Genomic DNA, 17649 nt, shown 5'->3' on the forward strand with positions numbered 1-17649 from the left:
CCAGAATAATTAATGGGACTTTAGGGAATTGTGCCTCCAGCTCTGTAATATAATAATCTAAGTCCTCCCACACTGGATCCGTAAGTGCCCTGGAGGTAGCTGGAGGAATATAGACATTGATTAATAAGAGGGATAGCGTATCAAAAATCAGCTGAACAGCCATGGCGAGATTGTGGCATGGTGGAGTTCTAATACAATGAACATTTAGTGGATATTAGGATTGCTAACCCTCCTTTAGGGCGTCCCTTGGTTTTAGTTATTTGAGGGGCAGCTGGTAGGGATATAGAATTGAACCCGTCTATATTTAACAAAAAATATCTTCAAGACAGCCTCACACAGAGCACATAACACTAGTCTAGCCTGGCAATTAAGGCTGTCTCTGTCCCAAAACTGTGCCTGAAGTTGTGCCAAACTGGAAAGGATCCAAATAATCAGTATCATCCAACGCTGTTTGGAGTTGGCCATCCACAGCCCACTCCAACACCTTGCCCCCAAAGGGAATGTTTGAGACCAGGCAGCATTTCTCCCAAGCCAAAGGATCTACTTTAGGCTTCTTTAATAAGGGTCTCTCTATTGACTCCCTAAGGATTGCAGAGACCACTCCATCTTTCAAAAGGACATTGAGAAACTCCAAGATTCGCAAGCCTAGCCTGGCTCTGGTAGATTTCAATAATCAGGATGGGCAAGGATCAAGGAGACAAGTGGCCGACTTAATCCCTCTGAGCAGGTGGGGTCCACTTCCTCAGCTGCACAAACTGAAAGGTATACATAATAGCATGAGCAGACGATGAGCTAGTCCCAACCATGTCAGATCCTGTAACATAATGGCATCCAAGCTGGCATGGATAAGAGCACGTTTAACTGCAAAATTCACAGCTAATTCCTCACAGCAGATTTTTGAGGGTTCTGGGCCCTGACTTCCCAGGTCTATGCCTACAAGGCCCTTCACCACACAGAAGAGCTCCACTAGATGGCATATAGTAGACAGAATGGCAACAGAGAAGTGTAATATTTTAGTTGACATTGCTATTACAGAGTAAGACTGCAAATGGGTTCACACTTGTGTTTAGCTGCATTCGTTATGTGTCTTCTACCATTTACGCTCCAGACACCAGCCATGCCATTTTGGCACCCTCAGCTCCTCAGAATACCAGTGAGCTGATATGAGTTGATGATTAGATTAAGGTTGTTGGAGACTGATCGTATCCATCAGGGCTGTGGAGTCGGAGTAGTGGAGTCGGAAGCAATTTTGGGTGGAGTCGGAGTCGGTAGAAATGTACTGACTCCGACTTAAAAATAAAATTAATATTTTAATATTAATATTAATTCATTAATATTAATACATTAATATACATTTGGCATTGATGAAGGAGTCGGAGTCGGACAGTAGAAAAATAGAAGAGTCGGAGTTGAAGATTTGACATACCAACTCCACAGCCCTGGTATCCACAGCCCAGGTCATCTCTTAGTCTGAACCCCATCTCCTAATGACTTGGCAGGAATGCTGGCTAAATGCTGAAAACTCCCCCAATGAGAACATCAAACGTTGCCCATGTTTGGATGATCAAATACCAGCTTCATAAGCTGAGATATAAATGAGCTTTCTGAACCCACAATGCAATCTTGTTGCTTCCATTTTACTTCTCCCTTCATGGAAGTGTGTGACCATGCTACAGTTAATCACTGTTTCCCATTACATCCAAACCAGCAAGTGGAAACCAACGTTAAATCATGGCATCATATTCTGGCTGTTTGGAAACCACTAACCATAGTTTCCCAGTATGGATGCAACAAGCTTTCTTTCTCCATTTGTGCAAAGCAGGAGCAAAGGGGCTGAAATGTGGGTGCAGGAAGCTTGGACATATCTCAGTTTATTAAGCCGACATTTGATCATCCAAATGCGGCCACTGTAATGTACAGCCTTCTCTAACAAAAGGAGGAAGAAGACTGACTTTAGAAAGGAAGTGGAGGTGCCTCCCTGGTGGAGGTTTTCTTAAAAAACCTAATGGATAGCAAGGAGATAATCCAGTCCTTGAAACTGGGATATAGCAAGTGTGGAGAATGTCTGATTGAAACATAATATTTTTTCCCCAAGGGTTACCTGGATTATGTAATTTTGGTCAGATATTATTTCCTCGGCTTTCTGTACTAAATTATGGATGATAGGATGAAATGCAGATTCTTTTATTCCACTTAAAGAATGAAGGCAGTTTAGAGCAGCTCTTCGTACTTCGCTCACAGGACTTCCCAAATTGATCAGCAAAGATATGATCACTGGAAAGGGATAAGTAGGAAGAAAATGTTATTTTTTAAAAAAAGTCACTGATAAAATGACAAGGATGCCTTGAAAAACAAAAACTAATTGTTATTTCAAAAACCACACATCCCATCTTTTCTGTGATGGTAGGACTATGGAAGATCCTGTTGAAAGGTGGGATAAAAATAATCTAAATAAATAAATAAAAACCAGTGGGGGTGTGCCTTTCTTCAGGATTTGACAGCCAGTACATTTCCTGAAGCAAGAACAGACTCTAGGTTTGTCTGAAGGGCCTTGCAGATTACTGTGCCCTCCACTGGCCGATTTCCACTTCCTTTTCTATGCTCACCTTCCTGGTTCCTGCCTGTCCTCCAAAATCACCCACCCAACAGAAATGAGGGACGTTTCCACAAATCTCAGATTTTGGATGATAGAGGCTTGCCTAACTTTTTCAGTTAATGTAGAAGACTGGGGACCTGTACATTTTGCAGCTGTTTAACCAACTGTGCAAAATCAGAGTAATTTCTTTTATTTCTTAGAGAGTGCTGTAACCAGCTATAAAGTATGGTGCACAAGAATATGGCAGACAGTAATAGCTAGACAGTACCCCCCAAGCCCCCCTGGCTCTCTACCTTTTACCTTCCCAGTCCTTATAATCGCATGTCAAATTAAGACTATATAATAGCCATCATCAAACTGCATAACCGGGGTGGGGAACATGTGGCCCTCCAGATGCAGTTTGACTACAACTCCTATCATCCCTAACCATTGACAGCGCTGGGTGGGGATGATGGAAGTTGTAGTCCAACAACTTGAGAGTCACAGGCTCCCATCCCTGTATAATAAATTCCCCTGATCACAGAATTTGGGTTTTTGGCTTGTCAGAACCTTGCTTTTATTTTCTCCAGAACTGTGATTTTAATACAGAATCTGCAGGAGTGCTTGCTGACCTAAAAAATCCCCCCCCGTTTACTTATGCAGAGCAAAATCATCAGTTAAGGCAGGGATGGGAACCCATAGCCCTCCAGATGTTGTTGGACTACAATTCCCATCACCCCTGTCCATTGCCCATGGTAGCTGGGGCTCAAAAGAGCCCATCATCATCTAGAGGGCCACAGTTTCCCCATCCTTGAATGAAGGCATAACTACCCAAATTAAACTCTCTCTTAAAAACTTTTTCTAATAACTTGTCTGAAAACTCAGTCTTGCAAAATATGACAGAACATCAGCACACATTACCTGGAGAGGCTGCCGATGCCAGTTGCCTTTTCTTCTGCACAGATTGCGATGCAAGCATTGCACACCCGATATACAAAGCCCGAGTCTGTTGCACAGCATCTGTTGCAAAGTTCAGCTGATTGGAGAGGTTGTAACTGTAAGTCCATATGACTGAGAGAAATCTGAACTGATTCTCTGGTTCTTTCACATGTACCTTTAAATTAAAAAAGGGAAGTCCTTTATATATGTATGTATGTATGTATGTATGTGTGTGTGTGTGTGTGTGTGTGTGTGTATCTAACTATATAATAATTTTGTAAGCTGTCATGCTGTCAGGAATGAAGGCATGATATGGCGGCAGGACAGTAGGCAAGCAAGGTGAGGGAGTGAGGGAAGCAAGGATGGCAGGCGGCAAGCAGATGGCAGCAACAACACAGGAGGGCAGGTAAGTGGCTGAGGTCAGGCGGTGGCAGCTGCAGCCTGGGAAGGCGGTAAGCTGCCTAAATATGGCAGCAGCAAGTGTCTGGGGGGCCGTTTTGGGACTTGCCTGGGCATGGAGTGGAGTGATTTGGGAGGTGGGGGGACATTTAGGGAGTTGCCTCTGTGTGTGTGTTTAAGTCCCTGTGTATGTGTCTGGGAGTGCCTAGTGTGTTTGTGCATGTTTGGTTTGGAGTTCGTGTGTGTGTGTGTGTGTTTGGGAGTCCATGGCTGGTGAGCAGAGCAAGCAGGGGGGCAGAGCTCCTCTAGTATGTATGTGTGTGTACAGTATGTGTACACACACACACACACACACGTGTATATGTGTGTGCGTGTGTTGCTTTTTGCTTTCTTCTGGCTTTGAAAAAGCAAATGCCTACATTTCATTTCTTTGTAACTCTGGGAAACTTACAGTAAAACTTCAACAAAATGAGCATTTTAAATTTTATTAAAATGTATGGATTAGATTAAAATGCATAAATTAGAATAACCACAAAAATGGGGGGGGGAGGTACCTTAAACAGAAGTCGGATCATTGCACGAAAATGATCAGCATAGATTCCCTCACTGGCTCCATGGACCAGAATGTCAAAGAGCCCCAACAGCAGGTGTAAATAGCCTTTGCTTGTTTCGCTTAAAGTTTCTGGATTCCACCACACCTCATCTATATGAATGCACAGAAGCAGGAATCAATGGCTGATCAAAAGGATTTTCAGGAACAGAAAGATTTTCTGCAGGCCACAGATCTACCAATGTTGCCCATTCCATGATCAACAATACTGGAATCTTTAGAAAGCAAATGCGTAGAACTACAACAAGCAAAGCATTTATAATATGCTATTTTAAAAAGTATTACTTGGCAATTGCAAAGTCACCTTTTGAAAAGGAATCCGGAGGAAGCAGGCCTTGAATAAAGCTTCTAATCAAAACGATGAGCAAGGCAGAATCTTCTAATTCAACAGCTTCCCTAGTGTTTAACTTTTTTATATATGCCATTAATATCTCTAAGAACAGTTCATTGCCAGATGTGAACTCAACAGAGAAGTTGCAGAGAAATGCCTGAAAATAAAAAGCACAACTGCTGATATGCAGTAGTCCTCCCTCTACCTTCATTTATTTATAAAAAGGCACTGCATACCACACATTCACAAACAACATCTGCCTTTAATAGCTTTGCTTGATCTTCTCCTTGCTCTACCCCTCTCTGCTATGTTACTGCCTTCCCTGGCTTTATAACCACCCGTGACTCTCACCAACTCCACTCACTGTCACATCCCTGCCTATTCCTGCTTGGCTCCCTGGTTCCTCATCTCTGCCAAGTTCACTACGTGCTGCTCTCCCTGCATGCGCATCATCTGCATTTTAGGCAAGGATCTCGATATGCCCCTCTGGCTTACAATCTCACCGTGCCTCTTTGCTAGGGCAAAGCGTTGTGTTAGACTATGACCTGGAAGACCAGGGTTCAAATCCCCATTCGGCCATAAAACTCACTGGGTGACTTTGGGCCAGACACTGCCTCTCAGCCTAACCTACCTCACAGGGTTGTTGTGAAATAAAAATGGAGACTGGGAGAACCATGTGTGCCATCTTGAATTCCTTAGTAGGAAAGGCAGAATAGAAATGCAACATAACATAAATAAAATAAACAGGCCTCCCTTCTCACTGCCCAAGAGACCCTGACCCTTCAGCAACCCTCTAAAACCTGCTTGTTTTGTATCAGCTTCAAGCAACAAAACTGCACCCTGAATAGGTGTGCAAGTTTAGAGTGGCACTAGGAAGAAGAGGAGACTTCGTATAGACTGTCTGAAGCTCCTTGCTGTGCAATAACTTTTAGAAATATCTACCACAGGACAAAATAAATCCTTTCTGTTTCCCGCCCCATTTTCCTTTTTTTTTTCATCCCACGTTACAAACTCAACATTCCTCACCTCTGCAGGGCAAGTGTCATCAAGATTTTGCATTTTTCTACTCAAAAGATGGAAGACCTTCAAAGCTAGTGGTAAATGACACTCTTCCACTTGTGAACTACTGCAGCAGGACTGGACAAGAACAGAGCTGATAATGTGAGTGGTTATCTTCTGTGTCACAGTGTGACACTCCCCTTCTGCAATACTGACGAGACCTTCCACCTTGAAAGGGGATGAAACACAGCAAGGGAATTTTCTTTATTTTTACATTTTCATAAAATTGGTTTTTAAAAGAAGGCTGGCCAATATCTGTGAAGATCTCTAAGTGTTTTGGCTTTTCCATATATTTCCCCTATCAACATGCCATATACAAAACCTGGCTTTAACAAAAAAAAAATGAACGAAAGATAGAAAGCTGCTTTATTGTGAGCCAGACCATTGACCCATCTAGCTCAGTACTGTCTACATTCACTGGCAGTGGCTCTCTAAAGAGGAGTCTTTTCCAGCCCTACCTGGAAGTGCTGTGGATTGCACCTGGGACCTTCTAAAGGCAAGGCAGGGGCTCTACATCCATTCCCCTGTCCCCAGGGTAAACTCTAGGTGCAAGAGTTAATTCAAGCATTTCCCCCAAACAGCCGAATGTTCTGATTGTCAGAGAACATTTTCCATCCATTCCATTCTAAGAGTACAAACTCAACACATATCAAGTTATAATGAACTACAAAGGGGAGGGATCGTATCTCAGTGAACATGTGCCTTGCTTGCAGAACATTCCAGGTTCCACAACTGAGATGTTTGTTTTTGCTGGAGATGCCAAGTAAGTGCAGTTGCCTTTCTTAGTTCAGAAGGGCACCAAATTGAGCCTACTGTGTGTGGGTGAAGGCCCATTTTTCTGCTTCTATTGCACTCGAGTAGCCATTCAGTGTTGGTTTTCCAGATGGTTACAAGGGTTGCTTTCATCTACACTGATTAACCCAGTCTTGGAGCTCTTGGAGGCCCGCTGCAATGATTTTGCAAGACACTTTTGAGGACAAAATCATCCACCTCCTTGTGGATTTGAGTGTTGCTGTTGAGGTGTCTGACGCACCATCCTGTCTGATTAGGACTGATTTCAAATATAGACACCTGAGGATGTGGACAAGACGTTTATAGCCGTTCAGCCTGCAACATGCTCTCTCAACCCATGCCCATCCTGGCTAATTCATGCTAGCTGTGGAGGATTAACTGAGTGGATCCAGGGTGTGGTGAATGCGTTGCTGCATGATAGGGTGGTCCCCACTGACTTGAAGGAGGTGGTGGTCTAGCTAGTCCTCAAAGAAACTACCTTGGACTCAGAGGTTTATGCCAACTACCATCTGGCATCAATACACATTTTGTGGGCAAGGCAATCGGGGGGGGGGTTCAGCTTCAGATGCTCTTGAATTAATTAGATTATCTTGCCCCATTCTTGTTTGGGTTTGGGACCAGTTTTGGGACAGAACATGCCTTGGTTCCCCCAGATGGATGACTTTCTTTGGGAAAGGGACAGGGGGAGTGTGACCAGCAGATTGTCACTTGGGGCCAAACCACAGAAGCATTCTTGGCTAGAGTAACCACTTTCTCAAATGCCCTCCCATGGCTAATTCAGGAGGTGAAGACAGTTATGACCTTTAAAGCCCTCTTAAAAACGTGTTTGTTTACACAAGCTTTCCTGGACTCTGACTCTTAAAAAAAAATTTATTTTGTAGAGCTCAGTTTTATTTGTGATATACAATTGCATTTTGTTTTTACCCTAGTTTTTAGGAAGTTTTATTGAATGTTGTTTTGTTTTTGTTGTTTTTATGTAAACTGCTTAGAGCTTTTATTATAGGAAGCAGCATATTTCTTTCTTTTTAATAAATAAATTATTTATCTCCAAGACCTTGGAGAGCTGCTCCTGGTCAGGGCAGACCATATCAGGTTGCATGGGTTAATCATCTGGCTCAAGGTAGCTTCATATATACTTGTTCTGCATCTTTCCTTCAATGTGCAGCAGTGCAAATTGTGCAAAGTAAGTGTTCCACGACCATCTTTAGATCTGGGTTTCATTAAAACCTGAATCAATCTAATGTACCACAAGTCATACTTTAACTGCTGTTTTATTGTTGTAATGCCTGTATCAAGCATCCCTTAAATCTGTTAATCAGACAATTTAAGGAATAGCCTTTTTATTAAAAATGATATTGTCAGTTACACACGTACCATTTGTAATGTGAAGGATGGATCCACTGAAGTTAGGTTCTTTGACAGAAGGCTGATCAGTTTTGCATTAGATGCACCTATCAAGTCTTCCGACTTGGCTGCTTTAATTACCTTTTCGAAAGCTATTTCACCAAAAACAAGAACATTAACACATCAGCTACAACAAAAAGTATGGTTAAGGACAATGGGAGACTCTGGCTAAACTTTTCAAAACCTTTGCCTTCAGAGTAGTCCTATTTATGTTTAAAACGTCATGTCTTCGACATATTTCTAAAGCTCATCATTCATATCAATCGTACATTTATCCTTTCCTCTTTCACAGTAAGACGTTATTCTGCATTACCAAAGCCTTCCTTCTTTGTTTCAAGTGCACTTTAAAATTAAATTTTACGGGTGGTATTCAATGTCAGTCTCACTCAGAGTAGACTCACTGGAGTTAATAGACACTGCGTCTCCTCGGAGTAGGATTTAGCTGAATATCACATTATATTCCCTTGCCTTCCCTTCCTTTAAGCATGCTACAGAAAATGCCATGCCTCCAAGTTTCTAAGTCAATCTCTTGCTGCTTGCACTTGATCTGCTATTTTTTTTTTGTTACCTTTATATGAGGATTATATTCCTGCATTCAGCAGGAAGCTTGGCTTTACAATACTGGTAGTTTAGTTCTATACATGTCTACTCAGAAGTAAACCCTGCTGAATTTAATGGGACAATCCTAGGTTTGTGAACACAGGATTGCCGCCTAAAGAAATTGCTGGCCACAAATCTTCCCTCCAGATAGTTCTCTAGCAACATTATTTGATACACCACAGCAGCAGTGTGAGCCTGAGAAGAGCAACTGATCTGTACAATTCCTTGATTGGGAGAAAAGTCCCATTAAATGGTTGGTTTCTCCTGAGCATACACATATGTGCAGGATCCAGCTACACATTTTTTGGTGCAAAATCCAGGTGCTAGAGTCACATGCTTCAGATCTGGATTCGGGGCAGGTGTGAAGCAGTAGTGATCAGCATATCTACTGTTTTCAGCAGTCACTGCATAGATTCAGGACACTAGATTTTGTTTGATTGAAGCCCAATTTACTCCTATTTATTGATAAATGCTTTAAAACAATCAAAAAAGAAAAGAAAAACATCCTGCTTCCTTTTTCAACCACATTTTTATGGACTTAAAAAAAAGCAAGCTTGTTATTTTACAGTAAATAATGTTATAACAAAACTGTGCCACTTACTTTAGGGAACCTTTCATTTTTAGTTTTTTTTATGACTTACCTTCTGGCCAGCCTTTCAACAATGGATGCAGGGAGCACAGACCAGACTCTGCTATACAAAATGCCACTTTCCATTCGGCAGATTTTGAATCACTACTGGTTATGACTATAAATGGTAGCACCTTTAGGACTAATTGATTTAAGAGCTCTTTATTCTTTTTAAGAATTTCTTCTTTGATTAAAAGGTGTATGCCAGTTTCCAGGATCTTGCACCTAACACACATATGAAATGAAGAAGAATGGGTATTGCTAGATCACATCACTAAAAAAATATCAAGGTTTGCAACAAGGTTCCCCATCCTAAAATTTATTGTCATGTGATTTAATATGACGGAAGCATCTTTAGTGTCAATTGTACTTTACTGTATTTAAAGCATTTACTATCACAGCATATATCTAACGCTTGTCAACATACATTCTGCATTGTTTGGAATAATAATAATAATAATATTTAATTTGTGTGTCGCCTATCTGGCAGATAGCCACTCTAGGCGACGTACATTAAAATGAGATAAAATACAATAGTATCAAATGCAGTCACGTTAATCTCAATAAATAAAATACTGGACAGTCATCAGTACATTTATAAAAACATTTACATATACAGCATAAAATAGATGACAAAATCATGGAGATTAACCCATCCCAAAGATCTCAAAGGCCTGTTGAAATAGCCACGTCTTCAGGGCCTTGCGGAATACATCCAGGGAAGGGGCATGTCGGAGATCAAACGGGAGGGAGTTCCAGAGAGTGGGGGCCACCGCAGAAAAAGCCCTCTCCCTAGTACCCACCAACCTAGCTGTTTTGGTTGGTGGGATTGAGAGAAGGCCTTGCGTGGCTGATCTGGTCGGGCGGCATAATTGGTGGCGGTGGAGGCTTACTCTAAAACCCAAAACCTAATGCCTTGTATTATGTGCTTCAAGATATGTATTTATATATTGTTTTATCGTTAGGAAGCATCCTGCCACATTTTTGTGAGTAACTGAACCTGATTCATTCCAGTGGAGGCTCCCACCAACGGAAGAATGGGGAGGCAATTTTTGCTGATTCCCCCTGCAGCCACCAGTGCCACTTCCCACACTATTCCACAGAATTCCTCAGTCCCCTAGAGCAGATTTCCAGGAGGCTGCAGGGGAAAGAGAGGAATCAGCAAAAATCACTTCCTCCTCCTCTTCTGTCAATGGAAGCCTCCATTGGATGCGAACTAAGTTATATGTCCTCCTTCAACACGACAATGCCAGAAACAAACATAGAAGAATACACCACTAAGTCAGCATGTGTCTCATAACTTGGTCACAGGAAAAGAAAACAAATGAAATTTGTAAAGTAGCTAATAATTTGAGAAGGTATTAGACCTTTCGCAAAGATTTCACAATAAGAATCCAAGTGTAAACAGGAACACTTACCATCTTTCATCCTTTGAGAGGTCAGCTCTTTCAAAAAGACATAACAGACTGAAGCCAATTTGGTCATCAAAAGTCTTCAAACTAAGCAACAAGGTCTAGGATGAAGCAACCAGTACAAAAATTCATATGTATGGACAAAAATTAAAAATATGATGCTTCAATTGTGTAGGTCTAACGCAGAATCTCATGGAAAATTCTATTATTTTCACAAAGTGCATTTTATATGCAAGGAAAACGATTTTTGAACAGAAAACCTCAGGATTTCTTGATTATTCTATGACTACTATTATTAAACTCCCGTCTCTCATGAGACAGAGAAAAGGAAATATATCTTTAATTTTCATTTATATTTAGTGGTAAGACAGCTTTGAACATTGGTCTCCAGTAAAACTAATAAAGCCAAAGAGAGTTTAAGGGGATAACTACACCTATAACTTGAAAATTAAATAAATATATTAATTCCTGAACACAATGAGGATTCCAGACCTATTAATTCTGTTTGTGAGCCACACCAAAAGTAACACTTGTACATCTTCCACCATACAGGTACAAGAATATTAATGTTCTGACATACGCAATACATACAACTCCTACCCTTGTTTTTTATAAACCACCTAGAAGTCTTTACATTCAAGTGATATAAAAACTTTGTTAAAATAAAATAAATACGCACAAGCTCCTTTCAACAGGCAGTGATCAAATGAAGCAGTAAAGAAGTCTCTGCTTTGCACCTGCATCTTTCTTGATGCTATATCTTTCCTGATGAACATTCTGAGTCTCCATTTCAGTAGCCACAATCCTTATCTGGATATTTATTTTGAGAACTGCCTGTGTTCCTTAGAAAAATCTACCCAGTTGATATGGATACAGCTTACTGAGATGAACTAGTCAAATCAATTGGGGTCCAACTGGCCTCCCAGCCAAAAGTTTCCATCGCTAAACAAACATGATTGCTTCGCTATAGCTTATGGGTCTGGACGCTAGTATTTTGCCCCAGACGTTAATGACTTACTGCATAATCCTAGACATATCTACATAAGTTCAAGGGGCTCACTCCCAAATGAGGCGGCACAGGACTGCAGCCAAAAAATAGCTAGGAAACTAAGAATTACCAAGCCTATGTTACTATCTATGTTAATGTTATACAATGAATACATCCCGAAATGCATGCCATTATTAACCATGCATTCATTAACTGGTACTAAATGCCAAGAGTATCTTGGTCCTTCAAGAGATGAAGGCCTACCTCCAATGTACCAAGAGATGACATAATCACGTCTAGATTATCATCCTTAAGTCGTGCTAAAGTGGCTTCTTCTATGAAGGAGTCATCAAAGCCCTCCTAAAAAAAAAGAGGAAGAGGATGGGAAATCAACAGCATAAAATGCAATTCATTTAAAATGACATGGACTAGTATTTTTAGTGAAACCAATTCCAGTTCAGAAGCAGACACTATATTATTTAGATAATTACACATTACTTATGGTGGCAAACTACAGACCAGAAGGTCCACAGAATCACAGTTGTAGCATTCTGATGACAACAGACCATCTAATGACATAATCACAAACTAGAATTAACTGACGGCTTTCCTGTATTCCCATTCTCAGCCTTGCAATGTAGACTGTACATCATGTACACCACACAATAACTGGGGAGAGAAAAGGGGTAGGAGAAACCCCCTTTCCCTCTCACCAGTTACTAGGCCCAGTGGGGAAAAAAGTTCATGCTGATGTTCATAGGCTATATTAGGGAGTAGCTAACAGGTCATAAAATTAATGAAGAAAATAAGTTTGGGTGGGGAAGCTCAGTGATAAGAGCATCTGTACTGAGTGTAGAAGGATCCAGGTTCAATCCCTGGCATATCCAGGTAGGTCTTGGGAAGATGCCTGTCTGAAACCCAGAGAGTATAGACAGTAATTAGCTAGATGAACCAATAGTTTGACTGAGACAGCCTCCTAGATTTTAATGACCTATCCCAGTTATTGCTGACATTCATATAATGGATTAGATCCAGACTTGCACTCAGAAGAGTCCCACTTGCACTGGAGCAAGGGGAGGAGGAAAGAGCCATTTTGATACTTCCTACCTTCTGCAGCCCTGTGAAGATTTACTCCAGGGGTGTGAGCTGGGGCACCCTATGGAGCAGCATGGGTGATGGCTAGAGATGGGTCAATTTGGGTTTAGCACCAGATTTTTCAATGGTCTACATATTCTCCATCTTTGTGGAGTGATCCTGTTTGCTCTGAACTTCAGTGGCTTTCCCCTGACACCAGATTTCCCGCACTCAAATATTCCCTTGACTATACTGTTCTTTTATTGATTTTACTCACAGCACAGCAGTACAGCTCTCTCTCTCTGTGCCATATTTCCCCTGCAAAATAATCCAAGCTCCAAGCAGGGAGAAAGCAAGCTAAGACTACAATAGCAGAGGAGAAGCATGCGAATATTAATAGCACCTTTCAAAATATCAACAGTTTCTTTCAAAATATTGATATTAATATTGATTTGAGGGGAAGGAAAAAATCAGAACAGTAAAAGCAATAGATAGTGGATCAAGAACAAATTCAAATCAATACTGCCTGTTAGGTCAACAGAATGCTTTTGAAGCAGCACCTGCCAATGGATTCCATTCCTAGCGGGGGCACAGAGGGCTTCAGTGGGATGAAAGAATAAGTGAAAATCATGTTTTCTACAGCTTCATTCAGCAGGGAGCTTTTATTGCATCATGGTCTCTTCTGAGAACAGATAGGGCCCTTTTGTTTGTGGAATGGATGCTATGGATTCAATTCAGTAAATGTTACCTTTTTATCAACATGAAGAAAATGAAAATTTGACTGTCTCCTAGAGTTATTTGTAAGATGAAATGTAGATTCAATAAAAAATAAATACTGAGAATTTACCTTTGGTTACTGTAGAAATACCTACTTCTGTTGCTACATGCAACAGTGCTTGCTAAATTAGTAAGAACTTAATTTTAAAAAGTCCGCCAGTAACTCAAAGGCTAGAAGCAAAGAGATGAAAGCAAACAAACCTTTGATGCTTCAATTATTTCTTTCAAATGCTGAACAGCCAGGATTCTGACTGCTGGCTGTGGATGATTCAGGCTAAGCAGCAGAGACGTATCTGAGTCTTCTAGAAACTAGGAATACAGATTAAGATTATGATTACTCAGGCTGCAAGTCTATATCCACTTAGAAGACAGTAAGATCCACTAAACTCAGTGGGGCTTTCTTCTGAGTAGACAGGTACAGGACTGAGTTGTTACCATGTTAGCAGTATATATCCTTATTCAAAACAAAACAATATTAAAATCTGCTAACAAATAGTTGATCTTTACAATATTGTCATCATTTCTAAGTGTCCATTTTAGACACTAAAATTCGATAGGCAACACAACCCAATTATCAGCACGGACATACTAGCTGCGCTTCTCAGTTTACTTTTAAAAAAAACGATAAGCCTTCAAATATACTAAAATAAATAAATAAATCCCAAATCTAAATTGGAATGAATAATCCAGAATACAAAGTGAGAGGCACTATTGAAAGTAACTTTTCTCCACATTGACCGGTCAGCCAAAGAACTTGGCACATGGCTAAGGTGTCTCTAAAGCATACACAGCACACATTCAATTCATACATGGAGCCCGCCATGGATCTTCACTGCACAAACTGAAAGATTAGCTTAGAATGCAAGCACCACTCCCCAGCATCTGCACACTACAGAAAAAGTGGGGATGGGCAGCTGTCCCTTTAAAAAGCATGTCCACACAGCAGTACCACCTTCCCCAGCAATAGTAGACAGGTGGCAGCACACTGTGGCACACTATGAGCGGAAACGCTTCACTGCTAGTCAAGGCTGCAGCTGCCTGCCATTTCATTTTAAATGACTTCCTCAAAGTGAGCAAGTGGCGGCAGGCTCAGTCAATCAGATGCCACCTTTGTGGTCACAGGGGCAATGAAGGCACCAGGCTAGGCTCTGTATATGGCCTGTTGACATCTTACAACTTCTGTGATTCAGGCTGGAAGAATATAGAGAATATAGAGAAATAACGTTAGTACCCTAGCATATCACTGGTTAAAATAGTAGCAATAACAGAGGAAAGTGTCTTGTTCTCATCAATACTGATAAGAAACCATGGCAACTCAATCACCTTTCATTTTAAAAAGAAACAGGAAGAATTTATTTGTGTACTACTCTCACTGACTATAATGTTGCTATGAAAGCATTATGTGAAAGAAAAAGTAGAAGCCTCAAGGATCTTTGACTTACCTGATATTTACCACCACTCACTGAAAGGGAAATAAACTGGTGGAAGAGATCTTGCTCCTTCTGATTTCTAACATCTTTCAGATATTCCTCCAGTACCAAATCTAGTGTTATAGAGTATCTGCCATAGACAAAGAAAATGAAAATGTATTCTAGGGGACATTCCAAGGCATATTATTTTGCTGAGTTTCAGGGCAGGCAAAATTATTTTCAAGCTATTAATAAAAACAGTGGGTGGTATTCAACAAACTCATTCTTTCAACGCAAGGATTTTTGACCGCACAATGGAACTTCCTCCCTTCTCTCCATATGCCCACTAAATCTATTCTGGAGGTTCCCCCAACTTTCTGGAGCAGATTTAGGGAGGGTGCAGGCTGTACTTGGGAAGAGGAGGGTGGAAATTACGTTGTACAAGTGGAAATCCATGCGCTCTCAGAACAAGTGCTTTGGTTACCACCATTATATTAAACACTTAATTTAGTGCAAAAAAATTAACAGAACAAAGAACTGTTTATTGTAAATCAGAACCCAATTTATTAACAAACCATTAAATCCCTAATACTATTAGAGCATTACAGCATAGTCAGTGGTCGCATCCAAGTTCCCTCCCAAGAGAGATTTGTTTTGCTCCCTCCTTAAAGCCCTTGTATGGGATAGCTAAGACCTTCCTTTTGGGCAATGAACATACTGATGTGTTTTTAATTTGCTGGCCCAGTTCATGCATCACATTAAACCACAGTTTTAAAAGCAAACTATGGTTTAACGTGAACGACCAGCATGCTGGTGCACACTGCTTAAAAGTTCTTGCTACCTGCCATTACACCAGGAAACAAGCCACAGTGGTCTTAACCCAAACTCATGGCTTTTTCCCTCAAACAAACCAAGAGTTGTAAGCAAACAACAAACCATGAGCCCAGGTTTGGACATCACAACAAGCCACCATTCTAGCTTGTTTCCTGTTAGTGTGGCAGCAGCAGGAGTCAGGGAGGAGCAAAGTGAGAACTTTTCAGCAGCTTGCACCAGTGACATTAAGCCATAGTTTGCTTTTAACTATGGCTTAATGTAGTGTACACATCAGGCTACTGTACTGTTTTTACTGCTGAAAGATACCTGGCAGATTTAACAAAGATTCTATTTTTATTCATCCTGTTGATTTTGAACCACCTTACCCTCCTATATGAGCCTTTTGGACAAGGGCAAAATGGTATTAAATATAAAATAATTTTTAGAAAGATCTACCTATTTAGGTTAGAAACTCAAGATTTATATATAGTACCATTTCCATGCCCTATGACAGTGGTAGGCAACATTGTGCCCTCCAGGTGTTGGACAAATCCCTGATAGTTGGATTTGCTGGGGCTGATGGGACTATAGTTCAAGAACATCTAAAAGGTGCCACATCGGCTTTCACTGCCCTATGACCTCTGACTGCTGACAAGCGATATTTTAATGATGAGCTTTTTATAGATGGTACATCTCTACTTACTTTCTTTCAAAAAGTCTGATTAGAGGAAGTAGCTCTTTATTAATCTCAGCCATTTTGCCAGGATCAGAGTCACACTCTACACCATACGAAATATACCCTTCCAGAAATTTACTGAAATAGTATGAAAAAGGAATAAATTATCCCCTTACAGAAGCAGAAAAGGGAAAACATTTCAAAAGTTAATAATAGAGTGTTCCCCCCCTTATGTACTATTACTTTTTTAAAAAACAGGCAGTCTCCATGCAAAGGACTTTTTTATTTCAAGGTCAAATCTGAATGCACAATATAGCTGTTTTTATTCACAAAAATACAATGGAACTTAAAACACTGAAATATCAACATGTTTGCAGTTTCTAAGTTCTGGACATGTGTGTGTGTGTGCGCATGTGTGTGCATGTAGACCAGAGAACAAATATAATGTGGCAAGTTACACTACAAGCTGAAATGAGTCAAAATCTGCCTAATGCTCTCCAGCTTACCAAGGACATGAAATAAACTGGCTCAGTAGAAGAGGCTAACTTACCAGGCCAATAAATGATCCAAATCCTTTTCCAAAGGTATATTTGTAAGTATAGCTTCTAGATGTTTTAAAGAGATTTGATATCCAACTATGTCAGATTCCTCGTCCACCTCTGAAAACAGGAAGATATCATAAAGAGATAGTAACTACTTTCAGAAAGAAATACATTTAAATCTAAAAGTTTCCTATGCTTAAACTGTGCTGGAACACAAATGAAATTCTGCAGGACAGCATAATGCAACACTTATGCTGCCCAAGGCCCCTGTAAGCAATATTCTAATTGGCTCTACCAGTTTAACTCAAGGAATCATGCTTCTAAAGGGAAAAAATTGAAGACCTAAGCTCCTGCCTCTCACTTAAGAGTGCAACTACTGAGCATCCATTAACATACCTGTGTTTCCATAAATAACCGACTGAACAAGGTGTGGCAACATGTAATGCAAAATTGGACTGGCATCATGAGCTGTTGAAATTTCATGAAGGGTGGTAATCACATTGGGAATATTACATAGATAGGTAAATGGCCTGCATAAGAAAACATCAAAAGCAATCATAAATACATTTATTCTCTTACATTTTAAAGAATTCTAAGATGTCAACAACTTGTTATTAAGGT

The 17649-nt window shown here is 40.5% G+C and overlaps 1 protein-coding gene across 2 annotated transcripts in view; it reads right to left on the reverse strand.

Moving 5' to 3' along the window:
- The window catches only part of HEATR1 (HEAT repeat containing 1), a 79018-nt gene that overhangs the window by 48981 nt on the left and 12388 nt on the right, over positions 1–17649 (reverse strand). Inside the window, exons 8-21 of one of the 2 annotated variants that reach the window (XM_061624567.1) lie at positions 17425–17558; positions 17037–17145; positions 16514–16624; positions 15031–15148; positions 13790–13897; positions 12002–12097; positions 10756–10850; positions 9351–9562; positions 8080–8201; positions 5881–6081; positions 4828–5011; positions 4468–4616; positions 3497–3611; positions 2102–2274 (exon numbers count right to left, since the gene is read on the reverse strand). In XM_061624567.1, the coding sequence (XP_061480551.1) occupies positions 2102–2274; positions 3497–3611; positions 4468–4616; positions 4828–5011; positions 5881–6081; positions 8080–8201; positions 9351–9562; positions 10756–10850; positions 12002–12097; positions 13790–13897; positions 15031–15148; positions 16514–16624; positions 17037–17145; positions 17425–17558 (1927 nt within the window). Of the gene's footprint in view, positions 1–2101; positions 2275–3496; positions 3686–4463; positions 4617–4827; positions 5012–5880; positions 6082–8079; positions 8202–9350; positions 9563–10755; positions 10851–12001; positions 12098–13789; positions 13898–15030; positions 15149–16513; positions 16625–17036; positions 17146–17424; positions 17559–17649 lie in introns of both variants that reach the window. The other variant, XM_061624566.1, reaches the window with a different exon arrangement.

Source organism: Rhineura floridana, chromosome 4 (assembly GCF_030035675.1).
Source record: "Rhineura floridana isolate rRhiFlo1 chromosome 4, rRhiFlo1.hap2, whole genome shotgun sequence".
Classification (NCBI taxonomy): Eukaryota; Metazoa; Chordata; class Lepidosauria; order Squamata; family Rhineuridae; genus Rhineura; species Rhineura floridana.